At 67.0% G+C, this 20,518-nt stretch overlaps 1 protein-coding gene across 1 annotated transcript; it reads right to left on the reverse strand.

Annotated features, from left to right (window-relative positions):
* Positions 1-422: 422 nt before the first annotated feature.
* On the reverse strand, positions 423-9,063 carry LOC144260242 (cytochrome P450 11B, mitochondrial-like). The gene is made up of 9 exons (XM_077808798.1): positions 8,810-9,063; positions 7,031-7,186; positions 6,223-6,422; positions 5,335-5,538; positions 4,295-4,449; positions 2,873-3,039; positions 2,295-2,373; positions 1,154-1,345; positions 423-536 (listed from the first exon to the last, which is right to left on the reverse strand). The coding sequence occupies exons 1-9, from the start codon at positions 9,061-9,063 to the stop codon at positions 423-425; spliced, it is 1,521 nt and encodes a 506-aa protein (XP_077664924.1).
* Positions 9,064-20,518: the final 11,455 nt, after the last annotated feature.

The following is a 20,518-nucleotide window of genomic DNA, read 5'->3' on the forward strand; positions in this document are numbered from 1 at the left end:
GTTCCACGCTGCTGGTGGGGTCTCCTGCGAGTGCTGTGTCTCTCCCAGGGAAGGAGACCCCTTTCCCCTGTCAGCAGATGGGCAAAGGGGGACTAGATGCCCTTAGGACAGAGGTGGCTGAACTGTGGCCCCTGGCCACCCTCCTCCCACACTATGTAGCCCCTAGAGACTACAAATCCCCGCGTGTGGCCGAGATCCAGGGGCAGGCCCACAGGCTCTCTGGTCTGCACCTACTTCTCTGTTACAAGGTGGGGTGGCTGTTCTCTGTACCAGGCTGCCCCGGCACATTTGGGAGGTGGGAGGCTGCCAGCTAGATGCCCTGCCTGGGAGAGGGGTCCTGCTTCCCCCCATTGCTGGATTCCTCCTTCCCTCCCCCACGCCCAGGGTGGGGAAGGAGCAGGTGGGGAGCCAGGGCGAGGGGCTCAGTCGATGGGCCGAAACGTGAGCAGAGGCGGCTTCTCCGGCATGAGGATGAAGCCGAAGACGGTTTTAATATCTGCCTTGGACACGGTGTCGATCCGGAAGTTCCGCAGGACCTGAAAGGAGACGGGTAGCTGGTGACACACCGGAGCAGCTTGGGCTGGGATCTGGCCGGCTAGCCTGAGCCACAGCCGGGGCGGGCTGGGTTGCTGTGCGTGGGGATGGGAGACCCAGACGCTGCAGGCCGTGGGGCTGGGATGGGGTCGTGCAGGGGCATTTACTGGCTTGTTTCTGTCGGTCTCTCCTGACGGTGTCTGAAAAGGCCACGTGGCCGGCTCGGTCCAGGGCAGATGGAATGAGAAGAAGTCAAGCTCCTAAATAACCTGACTTCTGATGGAGGAGGAGCAGAGCAGAGCCCTGGAACAGGTAAGGGGGCTGGGAGTCAGGACTGAGGTACATAGTGCGGAGCTGAGGGGAGCCCAGGGCCGGGATAGCAGGGGACAGCAGGCTGGGGTTGAGGGACGGTGGCCGAGCTGTGTGGGAAGGTCACAGAGTCTTACAAAAACTTTCTCATTTTCTTGAAGTACCAACAAACAAGTTGAGTTGTGTGAAGTTTGGCCAACGTACAGTGAGAGGCCCCTGACCTCGGGCCAGCCCCAGGCCTGCCCCCAGGCCGCCTGGCTCTGCAGCTTTCAGCCCTGGCACCTCTCCCCATAGCTGCTCCCCGACTCACGTGCATGAGGAACAGCATCATTTCGGTCTCTGCCAAGCGGCGGCCGATGCATTGCCGAGCCCCGAAGCCAAAGGCCAGGGCCTTGAAGCTGTTATCCTCCTTGCTCAGCCAGCGCAGGGGGTCGTAGCGTTCTGGGTTGCTGAACACCTCGGGGCTCCGGCCCATGGCATATAGCCCCACCTGGCACAGGGTCTGCGGGGCAGCAGAGGGGAGAGGTACGGACCTGGGTGGCCACTAGGCTCCACCAATCAGACGTAAGCTCACTTGCATAAGGAGAGCTGATTGGTTTACACCTCCATCATTGCAACAGCTGCTGCTTTGTCAAACAGAAGTCACGGGGTGACCTCTCCCCCCAGCCCACGGGCCCTTGAGGTCATGAGGCCTTTGGGGTTGGAGTTCTTTCATTTCCCTGCCACGTAGCAGTAAAACCCAAAAATGAGGGCAGCGGGGAGAGGGGGAGGGTAACTCACCATGTGGCTGTTGTGGGAGCTTCCCCTCCCTGGCCGTCACCCCCCCACTGGGCAGGGAAGGTGGATGGGGCTGTACTGATGGGTGGGGGCCAGGAGGGTAACAGAAGGCTGCACCCCAAGGGTACTGGCTTCCCTGGCAGAGAGAGCCCCCCGCTGACCCTGCCAGCCCTTCAGCTTGGCCCCGTCCACTTCCCCTGTGAAATATTGCTCGAGTCCCGAAAAAGTCAAAATTTAGGTTAAAAAAATTGGCAAAACATGAATAGTGGTTTTATCAAAATCCAGGATTTTTTGTGGCAAATCAGGAAATGCTGATGCCGAAGGGCTCCGTCCCTGCCGTACCCCGTCACGTGGCAGTTCTGGTGCCCTGCTTCCTGTAGCGGCTGGTACCTGCGGCATCAGGGGGCAGAGTGAGAAGCCCATCATGTGCTGGGGCAGTTGTGCAGTGCTGTGGATGGGGCATGGGCTGTGATGCTCCCTTCCAGACCCCCCAGCCCTCTTCTAAGCACGGAGTAGGAGTTCAGCTTTGTGATCTGCATGGGCGTCCGAGCAGCCGGCCTGACCCCCGGGCCAGTGAGTGTCCCCCCTTCCTGAGGGAGGGGCCAGCAGTGATGGGAAGAGGGCACCTCCCGGCTGCAGAGAATGGGGGTGGGGGCAGAGGAGCAGGGACTCACCCCAGCTGGCACGCAGTAGTTCTGGAGCACCACGTCTTTGGTTGGGTAGCGCTGCACCGTTATGCCCACAGGGTAAAGCCTGCCAACAGAGCCGCACCGTCAGCTGCCTGTCCCCTGCGCCTCCCTCGTCGCCATCTAGACAGCTGGCCCGACACTGCTCAGGGCAAATGGCCCCTTGGGGGAGCCCCGTGTCACTTCCTCTGCCCTTCATTCACCCACTACTGCTGCTGAGCTTTGAACCCCACGGACCCAGCGTTCCCTGCTTCCGGCTGCCCTCCTCATCCCGGATCATCCCCCAGCCATCTGTGCCCGGCAGTGTCCATGCCCTCTCCCCACCTCGTGCCTGGCCAGACCCCACTGCTGTAGGGACCGCTTGGCCGGGCTGGCCCCCCAAGTCCTGCGCCCGGAGAGTCACGTTCCCAGCACTCCCTGGGCGGGCGTTTCAGCCCCAGACCCAGTGCCTGGCATGATGGAGAAGTTGCCCTTGGAGTCCCGGGCAGCAGAGCCCACCCTCCTTTCCCCCACCCCTCCAGGGGCAGCTCCCCATGGGCCCCGGAGGCCGTGCCCTTGGCCCTCACCTCAGTGTCTCCTTGAGGGTGCTTTTGAGCAGGGGCATGGAGTTCAGCACCTTGGAGAGCTCCCTTGGGCCCTGCGACTCGGCCTCGGCGATCTCCCGGCGAATGGCCGTCTGGACGCTGGGGTTGCGGGCCAGCTCGAAGAGGGTGAAGAGCAGTGGCATGGCGGTCTGGGCCAGAGGGGACAGTCAGAGCCGGCCCACCCCCATGCCTCACCTGGGGGCGCAGCGGGCTGGGCACAACCACAGGGGGGTCTCACTGGCCGGCCCCAGGGGCCCATGCGGGAGGGGCCCAGTTGCCTTGGCCAACCCCCTATTATCAGCCACTGAAACATCCCCAGCCTTGTCGGTCTCAGTTGTGTTCTCTGAGATGCAGCCTCAACCTTCCTCGGCTCTGTCCCTCTGCCCCATTCTCAGCACCCTAGGCCTGTTCCCCCCTGAATCACCCCGCTCCCTCCATGGGGTTCAACCCCCTTGGTCACAACAGACCCATTCTTGTAGGTGCTTCCCCCCGGCCCCTCCAGCTCTTCCCTGAGCATTCTCCAGCGTGGCTACCTCCTTGCAGGATCCAGGTGCCCTGAGTTGGGGGGGACCTCGCAGAGCCCCACCAAGGGGAGCTCTCTGCCTATGCAACCCCCCGACACGCTGTGCCACTTTGCTGAATCAGGGTCTGTTTGCTGCCCCCTTGGTCCCTCAGCTGTTCCTGCTCCCTCGCACTGGGGGTCTGGTTCACCCCCCGCCCATGAGTATTAGCTGCAGGTCTCTGGCCTGAGCCTAGTATTGTTCCCCAAGTCGGTCTCTGGTTTCTCCAGGGCCCCCAGGAGCATTTCTCGGTCCTGTGGATTTAGTCACTGAGGGGCTGCTTAGCAGGCTACTCGGGAGGGTCTTGAGCAGGCCCAACCCAGGGCTGAACCCTGCCATGCCCACCTCAATGCAGCCCTGGCAGCGCCCTTGCCAAGCTGACTGGGAAGGACGTCAGTGCCATTCTCTCCCATGAGGAGAGCTCCCATACCTGAGTGGGGGTGAAGCCAACAGGGCCCCATGGGGATTGAACTGGGAGCTACAGGGAGCACTAGAGACCCAGAGGAGTCAATAAGGAACAAGTTCCTGTCCACAGCAGGTCAGGAACCCCATAGAGTCCTGTGGCAGGGAGAGAATTCCCCACTCAGTTCCACAGGGACCTTTCCCATCAGGATCCCAGGCTGGCCCCTGGCTGGCCCAAGTGGGTGCCCCATAGCTCAGGGGCAGCTGGCTGCAGCTGTGAGCACAGACACCCCAGGAGCTCTGAGCCGCGGCCCAGGCCAGCGAAGGCCCAGCGCTCTGGGAGGATGGGCTGGGCTGCCCGCGATCCCGAACCACGTCGCTGCCAGGGAGCTGGCCTGGGGCTGCAGCCAGCCTGCCGGAGGGGAGGGTGCCAGGTACTCACCGTGTCCACGCCACCTGCTGTGAACTCAGTGATGTTGGCCTTGATGGAGTCCAGCGGCAGCTCCGCCTGCATGAGCAGCTCCGCCATGATCCCCGAGTACTTCCGGGGCTGCCCCAGGCAGAACTCCTGGTAGATGTTCTGGATACACTTATCAGCTGGGGGATGAGCACGGGTCAGTGAGCGACTCCTCCCAGCTGGGGACGCGCAGCCAGGGTCACAATCCCCCCTCAGCCCCAGGGCAGGAAACAAACCAGAGCCCCAGGTGCCAGGGGAGCAGAGCAGGCAGGGACCATCCTCCGGAGCCTCAGAAACCCTGAGGAAAATGAGGCCTTCCCCACTTTAGAGAAGAGGAACTGAGAGGGCAAGTGTCCAGAATCCCACAATTGCAAAGCTCCAGACAGAACCCAGGAGTCCTGGCTCCCAGCGTCCCCCTAACTATCTCCCAGAACCAGGAATGGAACCCAGGAGTCCTGGCTCCCAGCTCCCCCCAGAACCAGGAATGGAACCCAGGAGTCCTGGCTCAAACTCTGTGGCTCTCCCCACTGGCCGTTTCTGCCACAGGAAGGGGGAGGAAGAGTGTGGGGGAGCAAGGGGCCATGGGGAGTTTGCTAGAGGCAGTGACAGGCAAGCCCCACGGTGCTCCTGCAGGTGTGGGTCAGCCCGACTCAGGGGCGTGCTTGGACACGGTCTTGCAGTTGTTTTACTGCTGGGAGCTGGTTATGTCTCAGGTGGGCAGACCCCAGGCAGACCCGCAAGGAAAATCCTGCATGCCGCAGGGAGCGCTGCGTGGGATTCTTTCATTGCCCCAGCATTGGGCACAGTGCCCCAGCCTGGCCCTGCGGGGGGAGGGGGCTGTGTGGCCGGGGTGTGAGCTCATTGCTAAGAGGCGACCCTCCGACCTGTACCGCGTGTGGCTCTCAGGGAGGGGCCGGGCGTCCCTAGGAGAGCAGCCCCTGCTGCGGGGCCCCGAGGCCTCTTGCAGGAGACCCGCAGGGATGCCCCACTCCTTCGTACAGCGATGCCCCCCGCCCCCGACTCACCATGCTTGAAGATGGTGTCCCAGGCCCCGATGTGGTCCCTCCATAGCTTGGTGTTAACCCAACGCATGAGGCCCGGCGGGATGAAGAGCAGCGGCAAGGTGGTCCGCAGCATGGTCTCCACGGCGCTGATGAACCTCTGCGACTCCGCGTTGGGGCTTTCCTCCAGGAGCCCCAGCCGCTCCCCGTACAGGGCGTAGCTGCTTGCTGGCCGGAGGAGAGGGGAACCGTGAATGGATCTAACTGCAGCTCCCACTCAATCAGCATCTCCATGTACAGATCGGGAGCCGGGTGCAGCCTGCCCCCACGCACACAGCATGGCAGAGCCAGGAATTGAACCCAGGTGTCCTGGATTGGTGGTTAAGCACAAGGCCACCCCCACCTTCCCCTGATTGTCCCTCGGCTCCCTGCCAGCGTGTTCAGGGCCCCTCCACACCAAAACCACATCTGAGAGCTGCGACCACAATGCTCCAGGGGGGCCGACCTGCCCTGGGTCACAAGGGGGCCGTGGACAGTTGTGTCCATCCGGCTGGGCTATGGGACGCAGGCAGGAGGCCACCCTGCACAGATCTGCAGGCCCATGGCTGGGGCAGAGGAGAACTCAGCCCGACCTTTGCCGGGTGCGGGGCAGTTTGCTAGGAGTCCCTGGGCCTGGCTTGTCTAGATGGAGTAGGGTATGCAGAGCTCCTGAATGTGGTGCACTGGACCCAGCTTCGTCCTCACCAGCGAGCCTGGACCCCGGGACAAGCCAGGCAGAGCCTGGCTGGGGGCACCAGGGGCAACCCCACAGGGGCAGGGCTTTGCATGTCCCCCGTTGGCCACGGGGCCTTCCTCTGATGCCGTGACGACCAGGGCCGTGGGGCGAGGGCCTGGAGCCCCTCCTGCACCTACCCTCCAGGGTGAAGCGGAACAGGTCGCTGTAGAGGTCGATGGTGAGCGAGCGGCGCGTGTTCTTGCTGATACGCCGGTGCATGAGGGTGACAAAGTCCTGGGCCACAGCGTTGAGGAAGGGCAGGAATTTCCGGGTGCCCGCAGGGCTGATCACCTCCTTGTTCAGGATCAGGCGGTCCGAGCGCCACTCCTCCCCATTCCTGGGGGCGGGAGAGCTGGTGAGCGACACTGCCCTCTGCTGGGGGCATCAGAACTGCCTGGGGTGTGTATCATCAGCCCTGCACTGCCCTCAGCCTCAGGAGATTCCCCTTCAGTTCCAGGGGCAGGAAGGGCTGAGTGTGAGCGCTGAGCGCCTGGCCCCCACCATCTGCAGCAAAGGGGCACCCGTGGGAGCACAGTTAGACATGCCACCTGGCTCCAGGGAGCGGAGCGTCCCTGCGTGGCTGTGGCCAGTCACTGGCTCAGTTCTCACCTGAGCAGATCCTAGCTACCAGGCGATGCCCAGGGGGATGAAAGCTCCCCTGGGCCCAGCCTCCCCCTCCCCTCCCGCTGTCCCCCAGGCCTCTCACCCCCTCTCGTCTCTCCCTGCCCCAGGCGATGCCCAGGGGGATGAAAGCTCCCCTGGGCCCAGCCTTCCCCTCCCCTCCTGCTGTCCCCCAGGCCTCTCACCCCCTCTCGTCTCTCCCTGCCCCAGGCCTTGCCCCTGCCCTCCTCCCTGTCCTGCATTTCACGCCCTGCCCACCCCCCTCCCCAACTCCCTTCCCTCTGCCTTGCCTCCCATTCCCGCCTCCCGCCCAGCCTTCCTTACAGCAGGAAGATGCCGCACTTGTGGTTGCGGAGCCGGCGGTGGGCGACCCAGGACTCGATGCCCATGCGCCGCGGGAAGATCCCCTCCGACTGGAAGAGCTGGGCCGCGTCTCGGGGCAGCAGCACATTGACGCAGTTGTAGGTGCCCACGGTCTCCCTGTGCGAAAGAGCCCAGGCCTCAGCTCAACGCCCGCTGCCCGGCCCAGCGAGCCCAGCCTCAGCCCTGGCAGCGGGTGCTCCAAGGTCGCCCCAGCCTGGGCCCCAGCTGCCCCACCCCCGTGAGCAGGGCCTTGGGGAGAAGAGAGGGTCACTGAGCCTCTCCCGGGGACCGAGGGGCTGGGGGCTGGGTACAGAGTCCTGGGCAGCTCTTCCCAGAGCCAGCCAGGGAGGGTTCAGGGCAGGAGGCCTTCGGGATTAAAAATCCAGCCATAGGGGATTCCCACCCCTCTCCCAGCTGCTGGTCCTGCCCCAGCCCCCGTGGGCACCAGCGGGGTTCACTCCCCAAGAGCTGGCACCTGCAGCTAACCCCGTTGCCAGGCTCAGCGCCAGTCGCAGCCTGAGGCCCAGTGTGGGTTCCCCTGTGCTCCGGATCCATCGCTCCAGATGCAGCCCTGTTCCAGGGAGTCCCTCTCCCCTCAGGGGCCCATCACGCTCCCCCATGGCCAGGCACTGGCTGGGCACCCGGTTGTGCTGGGATATGGCCCGGGTGGGGGGCCTCCCAAAGGGTAACCGAGTGGAGCAAGTCACTGTGACAGATTCCCCAAGGCTCCCTGGTGCCAGCAGCTGCTGAGCTGGGCTTCGTCCTGCTGCTTCTCCTGGAAATGTAGCTTCTACATGCAGATGGAGCCGGTGCCACCCAGAGCCCGTGGGCAAGTGCCTTAGAGACAATCCTCTGCCAGCCCCTAGCACTTCCCATCCCATCACCCACCCTCTCCTTGCCTCTTCCCAAGCTACGGGCGTATCGCACAGGGCAAAGGATTCCCAGCATTGCTGGGTGCTCTGGTGTGGAAGCTGGGGCCAGTGCTCTCAGTCTCCTGACCGCAGCTGCGGCCAGCTCAGGCCCTGAAGCATGAGAGCTGATTGTCCCCCCTCTGGCCAGAGAGGGATGGTTGTGGAATTATCCTTTACAAAATATCCAGCCTGGGTGTCTGACTCTGATCTCCTGCTGCAGGGAGTTCCAGGGGTTGGCCCTGCTGGGCCTGTCATGCCAGTGGCTCTGAACGGAACAGGGGCTGGCCCCTCTGGAGGGAAGTGCTGGGAGCCCCCCATCCCTGGGAACACCTCAGCCCGAGGGGGGTGGGCAACCCAGGAAAGCAGCTGTAGGCAAATGCAGCCCTGAACCCGGGGCACAGGTCGGCGGATGGAGCTTCGCCATCCCCAGTACCACGGAGCTGTCAGGCGCCTCCCACCCCAGAGCGAGCCGGGCTCCCCCGGCTCGGCTCTGTCCCCTCCAGCGGGGGCCGGTTCAGCAGCTGCCGGGTCGGATCCCTTGGCTCTGGGAGCAGCTCGGCCCGGGCAGGGCACCCTAGAGACCCCAGCAATGGGCTGATCCACCGGGGCCGGCAGCTCCCCACGGTGGGGGCTCACCCCCACACTCGCCTGACCAGCCAGCCTGGGGGCCCTGCCGGGCGGGCCCAGCTCCCCCTTCAAGGGGGGGAGGCGGCTGCTTGGTGCGGGACAAAGCCGCGATCCCTGAACAGCCGCCCGGCGGAGCCCAGCCCCCGGGGCGCCGCGGAGCCGGAGAACCCAGGAGTCCGGCTGCCCGCCGGGCGGGCCGCACCTGTAGATGGGCCCGTAGCGCTGGAAGTTGCGCTGCATGACCAGGTGGAAGCGCTGGAAGCTGTTACTCCGCCAGAAGCGGAGCAGGTTGAGCCAGGCGTTGCGGCCGCTGCGCGGGATGGCTTCGTAGGGCAGCGGCCGGGCCGGGGCCGGGGCCGGGGCCGGGGCCGTGGAGCTGCGGGCGGCCCCCGACGGGAGGCAGCGGGAGAGGCGGCGCTGGGCGGGCGGCTTCCAGAGCTGGCTCGGCGGGCCCATGGCCGAGCGCACGGAGCGGTCCGCGGGGCTCGCTGCGCAGCCGGCGCCGGGCTCGCCCCTTAAATGCCCTGCGACGGGCCCGCCCCGCCCCGCAAGGACACGGCGGCGCCGAGCGCCAGGAACAGGCTGTGCCCGGCCCTGCCCGTCCCCGCCTCGTCCCTCCTCGCCTGGCATCCCCCGGCCCTGCCCGTCCCCCCCCCCCGTCCCTCCTCCCCGGGCATCCCCCGGCCCTGCCCGTCCCCCCCCCCGTCCCCCCTCGCCTGGCATCCCCCGGGCCTGCCCGTCCCCGCCTCGTCCCTCCTCGCCTGGCATCCCCCGGCCCTGCCCGTCCCCGCCTCGTCCCTCCTCGCCTGGCATCCCCCGGCCCTGCCCGTCCCCCCCCCCCGTCCCTCCTCCCCGGGCATCCCCCGGCCCTGCCCGTCCCCCCCCCCCGTCCCCCCTCGCCTGGCATCCCCCGGGCCTGCCCGTCCCCCCCCCCGTCCCCCCTCGCCTGGCATCCCCCGGCCCTGCCCGTCCCCGCCTCGTCCCTCCTCGCCTGGCATCCCCCGGCCCTGCCCGTCCCCCCCCCCGTCCCTCCTCCCCGGGCATCCCCCGGCCCTGCCCGTCCCCCCCCCCCGTCCCTCCTCCCCGGGCATCCCCCGGCCCTGCCCGTCCCCGCCTCGTCCCTCCTCGCCTGGCATCCCCCGGCCCTGCCCGGCCCCCCCCCCGTCCCTCCTCCCCGGGCATCCCCCGGCCCTGCCCGTCCCCCCCCCCCGTCCCTCCTCCCCGGGCATCCCCCGCCCTGCCCGTCCCCCACACCGGCCCCCCTCGCCTGGCATCCCCCGGCCCTGCCCGGCCCCCCCCCCCCGTCCCTCCTCCCCGGGCATCCCCCGGCCCTGCCCGTCCCCCCCCCCGGCCCTCCTCCCCGGGCATCCCCCGGCCCTGCCCGTCCCCGCCTCGTCCCTCCTCGCCTGGCATCCCCCGGCCCTGCCCGTCCCCCCCCCCCGTCCCTCCTCCCCGGGCATCCCCCGGCCCTGCCCGTCCCCCCCCCCCCGGCCCTCCTCCCCGGGCATCCCCCGGCCCTGCCCGTCCCCGCCTCGTCCCTCCTCGCCTGGCATCCCCCGACCCTGCCCGTCCCCCCCCCCCGTCCCTCCTCCCCGGGCATCCCCCGGCCCTGCCCGTCCCCGCCTCGTCCCTCCTCGCCTGGCATCCCCCGGCCCTGCCCGTCCCCCCCCCCGTCCCTCCTCCCCGGGCATCCCCCGGCCCTGCCCGTCCCCCCCCCCCGGCCCTCCTCCCCGGGCATCCCCCGGCCCTGCCCGTCCCCGCCTCGTCCCTCCTCGCCTGGCATCCCCCGGCCCTGCCCGTCCCCGCCTCGTCCCTCCTCGCCTGGCATGCCCCGGCCCTGCCCGTCCCCCCCCCCCGTCCCTCCTCCCCGGGCATCCCCCGGCCCTGCCCGTCCCCGCCTCGTCCCTCCTCGCCTGGCATCCCCCGGCCCTGCCCGTCCCCCCCCGTCCCTCCTCCCCGGGCATCCCCCGGACCCTGCCCGTCCCCCCCCGTCCCTCATCCCCGGGCATCCCCCGGCCCTGCCCGGCCCCCCCCCCGGCCCCCTCGCCTGGCATCCCCCGGCCCTGCCCGTCCCCCACCCCGTTCCTCCTCCCCGGGCATCCCCCGGCCCTGCCCGGCCCCCCTCGCCTGGCATCCCCCGGCCCTGCCCGTCCCCCACCCTGTTCCTCCTCCCCGGGCATCCCCCGGCCCTGCCCGCCCCCCCTCGCCTGGCATCCCCCGGCCCTGCCCGCCCCCCCGTCCCTCCTCCCCGGGCATCCCCCGTCCCTGCCCGCCCCCCCGTCCCTCCTCCCCGGGCATCCCCCGGACCCTGCCCATTCCCCGCCACGGCATCCCCCGTCCCTGCCCATCCCCTCCCCGTCCCTCCTCCCCTGGCATCCCCTGGACCCTGCCCGTCCCCCCCCCCCGTCCCTCCTCCCCGGGCATCTCCCGTCCCTGCCTGTCCCCCCTGTCCCTCCTCCCTGGGCATCCCCCGTCCCTGCCCGTCCCTCCTCCCCAGGCATCCCCCAGACCCTGCCCGTCCCCTGCCCTGTCCCTCCTCGCCCAGCATCCCCCGGCCCTGCCCGTCCCCCCCCCCATCCCTCCTCCCCGGGCATCCCCCGGCCCTGCCCGTCCCCCACCCCGTTCCTCCTCCCCGGGCATCCCCCGGCCCTGCCCGGCCCCCCTCGCCTGGCATCCCCTGGCCCTGCCCGTCCCCCACCCTGTTCCTCCTCCCCGGGCATCCCCCGGCCCTGCCCGCCCCCCCTCGCCTGGCATCCCCCGGCCCTGCCCGCCCCCCCCGTCCCTCCTCCCCGGGCATCCCCCGTCCCTGCCCGCCCCCCCGTCCCTCCTCCCCGGGCATCCCCCGGACCCTGCCCATTCCCCGCCACGGCATCCCCCGTCCCTGCCCATCCCCTCCCCGTCCCTCCTCCCCTGGCATCCCCTGGACCCTGCCCGTCCCCCCCCCCGTCCCTCCTCCCCGGGCATCTCCCGTCCCTGCCTGTCCCCCCCGTCCCTCCTCCCTGGGCATCCCCCGTCCCTGCCCGTCCCTCCTCCCCAGGCATCCCCCAGACCCTGCCCGTCCCCTGCCCTGTCCCTCCTCGCCCAGCATCCCCCGGCCCTGCCCGTCCCCCCCCCATCCCTCCTCCCCGGGCATCCCCTGGCCCTGCCCATCCCCCGCCCCAGCATCCCTCGTCCCTGTCCGTCCCCCCCGTCCCTTCTCCCCGGGCATCCCCCGGACCCTGCCCGTCCCCCGCCCCGTCCCTCCTCCCCGGGCATCCCCCGCCCTGCCCGTCCCCCCACATCCCTCCTCACCCAGCATCCCCTGGCCCTGCCCATCCCCCCTCACCCGGTATCCCCTGGACCCTGCCCGTCCCCCCGTCCCTCCTCGCCTGGCATTCCCCGGCCCTGCCCGTCCCCCCCACATCCCTCCTCACCTGGCATCCCCTGGCCCTGCCCGTTCCCCCATGTCCCTCCTCACCCGGCATCCCCTGGACCCTGACCGTCCCGTCCCCCGCTCCTCGCCCGGCATCCCCCGGCCCTGCCTGTCCCCCACACCACATCCTCTGTGACTCCAGGGACATCTAGCCAGGGTTAGGTGACACAGGGTGAAAACCGCTGTGCCTTATTTCTACTCACACTCTACCCCAGCTGGAGCACCCCCTCCTTCTCTGGCACGGCATGCCCCTTGTTCTGTGTGTGGGCCTGGGGGTGAGCCTCCTCTGCTGTCCCCCCCCCATGGATTTGGCCACCCATCTCCTCAGGGTCCAGCTTTTGGTTCAGTGTCTCAGGGACTGGTCAGGCTGGGCTGCGTCCCCCTTTGGGCCTCAGGGCCTGGCTCATAGTGGGCCACGAAATGGGCTTTCCCAGAGTTCAGTTATCAGGGGAAGGTTAGAAACTTGAGCCAGAGACTTCTCTCCTTAGCCCTGATCTGCTCTCCTCTGCTCCCAGCCCCTGCTGCAGGCTTTTCCCTGCCGTTGCAATGTGTGTGGGCCGCATTCACACTGGGTTCCCAGGAGCAATACTCGAGTAGCAGGGGGACTCCGCTGGGAGAGGGGAGGCCAGGGGCGGGTTAGTAGGGGACTGCAGGTCAGGTTAAGGGGCACCGGCGGGGGGGGGGACGGGGGACAGAGGTGTCAGGCTGCCTACAGTGACTCAGAAGCATGGGTACCAGCCTCAGGGCAGGCTGTTAGGAGCCAGGGAGCAAACCCCACATTGGCTGTGAGTTCTGCATTCAATTTCACCAACCAGCTATCGGGTGAGCTCCTCAGGCCCTACAACAGCCTAACCCGGGAGTCACAGCCAGGCCCCGTGGGCTCCCCCATCTGTCCTGCCACCCAGGGGAGCTGCCTGTGTGATAGCTGGGCCCTTACCCCAAGGATACGGCAATAGTCAGGTTACTCCCTGACCCAAAGGACCCGTCACTCACCCCAGGTCAGTTGCACCTTAGCTCTCACACCAAAGCCCATGCTTGTAGCCAGTCCTATAATAAACTGTCTAAAGCTTTATTAACCAGGAAAAGGAAACAGGAGAGTTATTGACAAGGTTAAGCAGGGAACCATAGATACACACCCGAGTTACAGTCACAAGTTTCAAAAGGGAATAGAAGCATCTGTCACACGCAAGCTCCATACGTCCTTTAGGGCTGACCCACGCTGAGCACTGGGGATCTCTTGCTTCTGCCTAGAAACCTGCCACTCCAGAGTCCAAGCGGAGTATAATCATTTCCTTCTGTCTGGGGGTTTTATCCCCCTCCTGCCATGTGCTCTGAGCCACAAACTCAGCTGATGGGAGGAAACCACGTGCATGACTCAGCGGGGGTGGGGGGCACAGCAGGTGTCGATGGGCCTTCCCTGTGGGGCAGGACGTAATGCTTCCACTGGAGCCAGCTGTGACGAAGTGGGACTGTTCTTAATGTTTCCTCTGAATAGTGTGGGGGTGCCTCAGTTTCCCCTGTGCAGTTCTTAATATCTAGGGGGTGGGCTAAGGGTGTATGATCATTGCATAGGGGTCTAGACACAGAGAATGGCGGACACCCTGTTTCCTGGCAAATGATGGACTGGGCCCTTCCCCCCTGCAAGGTGAGAGCTAAAGGGTTGGAGAACAAAGGAATCCGGTGACCTCCTGGCCCGGGAAAGGGACAAAGCCCAGAGGAGGAGGGGCTGGAGGGAGTTTCAGTTTGGGGCTGGTCGGGACATGGAGTGAAGTGCAGGCGTGGTTGTCTGGCTCACTGCCCCCCAAAATGGACCCGGCTGAGGGGTCCTGTTCTCTGCACCTACAAGCTCTGTGTTAGACCATGTTCCTGTCGTCTAATAAACCTTCTGTTTTACTGGCTGGCTGAGAGTCACGTCTCACTGCGGAGTTGGGGGGCAGGACCCTCTTGCTTCCCCAGGACCCTGCCTGAGCGGACTCGCTGTGGGAAGCGCACGGAGGGACAGAGGATGCTGAATGCTCCGAGGTCAGACCCAGGAAGGTGGAAGCCGTGTGAGCTGTGTGTCCTGCAGACAGGCTGCTCCCAGAGAGGAGACTTCCCCAGAGTCCTGCCTGGCTTCATGGGGAGCAGTTCCAGAGCATCGCCCGGGGACTCCGTGACACCAGCACTTCACACTGGTTAATAGAACAGGAGTACTTGTGGCACCTTAGAGACTAACGAATTTATTTGAGCATGAGCTTTCGTGGGCTACAGCTCACTTCATCGGATGCATTCAGTGGAAAATACAGTGGGGAGATTTATATACACAGAGAACATGAAACAATGGGTGTTACCATATGAAGTGAGCTGTAGCCCGCGAAAGGTTACGCTCACATAAATTTGTTAGTCTCTAAGGTGCCACAAGTCCTCCTGTTCTTTAAACCAAAGGAAGTATTTCTTCACACAACACACAGTCAGTCTGTGGAACTCGTTAACAGGGGATGTTGTGAGGCCAAAAGTATGACAGGGTTCAACAAAGAACTAGATAAGTTCCAGGAGGATAGGGCCATCGGTGGCCAGGATGGGCAGGGATGCAACCTCATGCTGTGGGTGTCCCTAAACCTTTGACAGTCAGAAGCTGGGAATGAGCGACAGGATGGATCACTTGGTGATTCCCTGCTCTGTTCGTTCCCTCTGGGGCACCTGGCACTGGTCACTGTTGGAAGACCCGATACTGGGCTAGATGGGCTTAGTGAGGTAGGGGTGTGGGGAGGAGGGAGCTGAGGGCTGGGATAGCCGGGGCTGCAGGTGGGGGTTGAGGGGCCCCAGCAGAGCTGTGTGTGTGTGTCTGGGGCGGGGGGGGGGGCTGGGATAGCCGGGGCTGCAGGTGGGGGTTGAGGGACCCCAGCAGAGCTGTGTGTGTGTGTCTGGGGGGGGAAGGGGGGGCTGGGATAGCTGGGGCTGCAGGTCGAGGTTGAGGGGCCCCAGCAGAGCTGTGTGTGTGTGTCTGGGGGGGTGGGGAAGGGAGGGGCTGGGATAGCCAGGGCTGCAGGTGGGGGTTGAGGGGCCCCAGCAGAGCTGTGTGTGTGTGTCTGGGGGGGTGGGGAAGGGAGGGGCTGGGATAGCCAGGGCTGCAGGTGGGGGTTGAGGGGCCCCAGCAGAGCTGTGTGTGTGTGTCTGGGGGGGTGGGGGGGGCTGGGATAGCCGGGGCTGCAGGTCGGGGTTGAGGGGCCCCAGCAGAGCTGTGTGTGTGTGTCTGGGGGGGGGGGGGGGGGCTGGGATAGCCGGGGCTGCAGGTGGGGGTTGAGGGGCCCCAGCAGAGCTCTGTGTGTGTGTGTCTGGGAGGGTGGGGGGGGGGCTGGGATAGCCGGGGCTGCAGGTCGAAGTTGAGGGGCCCCAGCAGAGCTGTGTGTGTGTGTCTGGGGGGGTGGGGGGGGCTGGGTTAGCCAGGGCTGCAGGTGGGGGTTGAGGGGCCCCAACAGAGCTGTGTGTGTGTGTCTGGGGGGGGAAGGGGGGGCTGGGATAGCCAGGGCTGCAGGTGGGGGTTGAGGGGCCCCAGCAGAGCTCTGTGTGTGTGTCTGGGGGGGTGCGGGGGGGCTGGGATAGCCGGGGCTGCAGGTCAGGGTTGAGGGGCCCCAGCAGAGCTGTGTGTGTGTGTCTGGGGAGGTGGGGGGGGCTGGGATAGCCGGGGCTGCAGGTCGGGGTTGAGGGGCCCCAGCAGAGCTCTGTGTGTGTGTCTGGGGGTGTTGGGGGGGGCTGGGATAGCCAGGGCTGCAGGTGGGGGTTGAGGGGCCCCAGCAGAGCTCTGTGTGTGTGTCGGGGGGGGGAAGGGAGGGGCTGGGATAGCCGGGGCTGCAGGTCGGGGTTGAGGGGCCCCAGCAGAGCTCTGTGTGTGTGTCTGGGGGGGTGGGGGGGGCTGGGATAGCCGGGGCTGCAAGTCGGGGTTGAGGGGCCCCAGCAGAGCTCTGTGTGTGTGTCTGGGGGTGTTGGGGGGGGCTGGGTTAGCCAGGGCTGCAGGTGGGGGTTGAGGGGCCCCAGCAGAGCTCTGTGTGTGTGTCGGGGGGGGGAAGGGAGGGGCTGGGTTAGCCAGGGCTGCAGGTGGGGGTTGAGGGGCCCCAGCAGAGCTCTGTGTGTGTGTCTGGGGGTGTTGGGGGGGGCTGGGTTAGCCAGGGCTGCAGGTGGGGGTTGAGGGGCCCCAGCAGAGCTCTGTGTGTGTGTCTGGGGGGGTGGGGGGGGCTGGGATAGCCGGGGCTGCAGGTGGGGGTTGAGGGGCCCCAGCAGAGCTCTGTGTGTGTGTCTGGGGGGGCAAGGGGGGGCTGGGATAGCCGGGGCTGCAGGTGGGGGTTGAGGGGCCCCAACAGAGCTGTGTGTGTGTGTCTGGGGGGGGAAGGGGGGCTGGGTTAGCCAGGGCTGCAGGTGGGGGTTGAGGGGCCCCAGCAGAGCTGTGTGTGTGTGTCTGGGGGGGGGGCTGGGATAGCCGGGGCTGCAGGTGGGGGTTGAGGGGCCCCAGCAGAGCTGTGTGTGTGTGTCTGGGGGGGGAAGGGGGGCTGGGTTAGCCAGGGCTGCAGGTGGGGGTTGAGGGGCCCCAGCAGAGCTCTGTGTGTGTGTCTGGGGGGGTGGGGGGGGCTGGGATAGCCGGGGCTGCAGGTGGGGGTTGAGGGGCCCCAGCAGAGCTGTGTGTGTGTGTCTGGGGGGGTGGGGGGGGGCTGGGATAGCCGGGGCTGCAGGTGGGGGTTGAGGGGCCCCAGCAGAGCTGTGTGTGTGTGTCTGGGGGGGGAAGGGGGGCTGGGTTAGCCAGGGCTGCAGGTGGGGGTTGAGGGGCCCCAGCAGAGCTGTGTGTGTGTGTCTGGGGGGGAAGGGGGGCTGGGTTAGCCAGGGCTGCAGGTGGGGGTTGAGGGGCCCCAGCAGAGCTCTGTGTGTGTGTCTGGGGGGGTGGGGGGGGCTGGGATAGCCGGGGCTGCAGGTGGGGGTTGAGGGGCCCCAGCAGAGCTGTGTGTGTGTGTCTGGGGGGGTGGGGGGGGCTGGGTTAGCTGGGGCTGCAGGTGGGGGTTGAGGGGCCCCAGCAGAGCTGTGTGTGTGTGTCTGGGGGGAAGGGGGGCTGGGTTAGCCAGGGCTGCAGGTGGGGGTTGAGGGGCCCCAGCAGAGCTGTGTGTGTGTGTCTGGGGGGGAAGGGGGGGCTGGGATAGCCGGGGCTGCAGGTGGGGGTTGAGGGGCCCCAACAGAGCTGTGTGTGTGTGTCTGGGGGGGTGGGGGGGGGCTGGGATAGCCGGGGCTGCAGGTGGGGGTTGAGGGGCCCCAGCAGAGCTGTGTGTGTGTGTCTGGGGGGGAAGGGGGGGCTGGGATAGCCGGGGCTGCAGGTGGGGGTTGAGGGGCCCCAGCAGAGCTGTGTGTGTGTGTCTGGGGGGGTGGGGGGGGGCTGGGATAGCCGGGGCTGCAGGTGGGGGTTGAGGGGCCCCAGCAGAGCTGTGTGTGTGTGTCTGGGGGTGTTGGGGGGGGCTGGGATAGCCGGGGCTGCAGGTGGGGGTTGAGGGGCCCCAGCAGAGCTGTGTGTGTGTGTCTGGGGGGGGGGGGGGGGGCTGGGTTAGCCGGGGCTGCAGGTGGGGGTTGAGGGGCCCCAGCAGAGCTCTGTGTGTGTGTCTGGGGGGGGGGCTGGGATAGCCGGGGCTGCAGGTGGGGGTTGAGGGGCCCCAGCAGAGCTCTGTGTGTGTGTCTGGGGGGGGGGCTGGGATAGCCGGGGCTGCAGGTGGGGGTTGAGGGGCCCCAGCAGAGCTGTGTGTGTGTGTCTGGGGGGGGGGCTGGGATAGCTGGGGCTGCAGGTGGGGGTTGAGGGGCCCCAGCAGAGCTCTGTGTGTGTGTCTGGGGGGGGGGCTGGGTTAGCCAGGGCTGCAGGTGGGGGTTGAGGGGCCCCAGCAGAGCTCTGTGTGTGTGTCTGGGGGGGGGGCTGGGATAGCTGGGGCTGCAGGTGGGGGTTGAGGGGCCCCAGCAGAGCTGTGTGTGTGTGTCTGGGGGGGTGGGGGGGGCTGGGATAGCCGGGGCTGCAGGTGGGGGTTGAGGGGCCCCAGCAGAGCTGTGTGTGTGTGTCTGGGGGGGGGGCTGGGATAGCCGGGGCTGCAGGTGGGGGTTGAGGGGCCCCAGCAGAGCTCTGTGTGTGTGTCTGGGGGGGTGGAGGGGGGCTGGGATAGCCGGGGCTGCAGGTGGGGGTTGAGGGGCCCCAGCAGAGCTGTGTGTGTGTGTCTGGGGGGGGAAGGGGGGCTGGGATAGCCGGGGCTGCAGGTGGGGGTTGAGGGGCCCCAGCAGAGCTCTGTGTGTGTGTCTGGGGGGGGAAGGGGGGCTGGGATAGCCGGGGCTGCAGGTCGGGGTTGAGGGGCCCCAGCAGAGCTGTGTGTGTGTGTCTGGGGGGGGAAGGGGGGGCTGGGTTAGCCAGGGCTGCAGGTGGGGGTTGAGGGGCCCCAGCAGAGCTCTGTGTGTGCGGCTCGCACAGCCCCTCCCGCGCTTTGCCTAGCTCTAAGCCCTGCTATTAATCCCTCATTTTCGTGAGTGCTAAAAATACCCTGCAGGCCGGGCAGAGCAGGGAAAGCGCAAGGTCTTGCGAACGGCTCCCTCTGATCTATTCATAGTGCAGACGACCCCCCCCCAATGTTCCTCTCCACAGCAGGGTCAAGAGAAAGGGCAGCTGCCAGGCGCTCTCCCTGCCAGCCAGGCTGGTGACGCCCAGAGGGGCCAGTGCTGCCCTGGCGGGGTGCCGAGGGGAATCAGGCCCCAGGGAGCGTGAGCGGAGCAGTGCATTGCGTGTTAGCCTCCCCGCGGGAGGGGTCCCCCCCTTGGCCTGGGGGTGGGCTCCCAGGCAGGGTCTGCAGGAGCCATCATAACACAGGTTCTCCAGTGTCTCGTACAGGGGGATCTGCCTGCTCCCCACAACACGGCCGTGGCCTGGCAGCCTCTGACAGCAGGAGAAGCTGGTACCGGAGCTGTGGGGCCTGGCATGGCCTGAGCAGGCAGCAGCCCCTGGCCCCAGCACCGCGGAACCCTTGTCCTTCAGGGGTTCCCGACTGAGAGACGAATTCACTGGACGTGGACACGGCACCCCTGGATGGCAACATCCACTGAGGCACGGCGGACGGGGATCGAACCAGGAACTCCAGCAGCACCGCCAGCCCCAGCTACAGGACTGGCCCCCCTGGGGAACAACAGGCATCCTGGGTGCTGAGACTCTGGGGCAAGGTTAGCACTGGCCTGGCCTGGGCTGCCCCCAGCCTGGCTCCCTAGCCTGGGCTCCAGCTGCATTGGATCCAGTGTGTGTAGAGTGGGAGCACTGCTCTGTCCCCCCAAGGCACCCGTCCCCATGTCACCCAACCCACCTGTCCCTCCATCCCCCCAAGGCACCCGTCCCTTCGTACCCCCAACGCACCCATCCCTCTGTCCCCCCAAGGCACCCGTCCCTTTGTCTTCCCAACCCACCTCTCCCTCCGTCCCCCCAAGGCACCCGTCCCCATGTCACCCAACCCACCTGTCCCTCCGTCCCTCCAAGGCACCCGTCCCCATGTCATCCAACCCACCCGTCCCTCCGTCCCTCCAAGGCACCCGTCCCCATGTCATCCAACCCACGCGTCCCTCCGTCCCTCCAAGGCACCCGTCCCCATGTCACCCAACCCACCCGTCCCTCCGTCCCTCCAAGGCACCCGTCCCCATGTCACCCAACCCACCCGTCCCTCCGTCCCTCCAAGGCACCCGTCCCCATGTCACCCAACCCACCCGTCCCTCCGTCCCTCCAAGGCACCCGTCCCCATGTCACCCAACCCACCTGTCCCTCCGTCCCCCCAAGGCACCCGTCCCTTTGTCCCCCCAACGCACCCATACCTCCATCCCCCCAAGGCACCCGTCCCCATGTCACCCAACCCACCTGTCCTCCGTCCCCCCAAGACACCCGTCCCTTTGTCCCCCCAACGCACCCATCCCTCCGTCTCCCCAATGCACCAGTCTCGCTATCCAGGACTCTCATTAAAACCCCACAGGTGTGCAAGGCCGTTTGCAGGCAAGCCCAGGTGAATGGCCCTGCTCCAGGCTGCTCGCAGGCCAAGGGTTCTCCCCAGCTTCACTGCCCCCCAGAGACTGTAAAGGGCAGGGGTGGTACCCCAAGCGCTCGCTCCAGACTCAGTCGATGAGCCGGTAAGAGCGCGTGTCACTGCAGGTCACAGAGCTGGTGTGCACAGCCATGAATTGGATCATCCCGGCACAGGAGCAATCCTCCCCCGGCATTGCATGGCACCGTGGCTTTTTCACCCTGGCATATGGGGGGTGAGCCTGGGGCGGCCCTGTGCCCGCCAGTCCCCCGCTCCCACCTGGCCTTCGAGGCTGTTGGCTGCTGGTGTCAATCACAACAGCCTCCAGGCAGCTTGAACGAAGCCAGGGGACCAGCCTGGCACAAGCCCGCCCAGAATTGGGAGCTCCCTGGCCCTGAGCTTCGCTGTGTGCTCCTGGTATTGCCAAGTCCTGCCGCGACAGAGGGGAGAGCCAGGTTCTCAG

The sequence above is a fragment of the Eretmochelys imbricata genome, chromosome 2, assembly GCF_965152235.1.
Source record: "Eretmochelys imbricata isolate rEreImb1 chromosome 2, rEreImb1.hap1, whole genome shotgun sequence".
NCBI classification, from domain to species: Eukaryota; Metazoa; Chordata; order Testudines; family Cheloniidae; genus Eretmochelys; species Eretmochelys imbricata.

Excerpts from the sequence above, each read along its gene's own strand:
- LOC144260242 (XM_077808798.1), bottom strand. The coding sequence starts at position 9,063 with ATGGGCCCGCCGAGCCAGCTCTGGAAGCCGCCCGCCCAGCGCCGCCTC. Across the intron at positions 4,450-5,334 it reads GGACACCATCTTCAAGCATG|CTGATAAGTGTATCCAGAAC; the intron begins GTGAGTCGGGGG and ends CTCATCCCCCAG. Across the intron at positions 1,346-2,294 it reads ACTACTGCGTGCCAGCTGGG|ACCCTGTGCCAGGTGGGGCT; the intron begins GTGAGTCCCTGC and ends GCTGCCCCGCAG.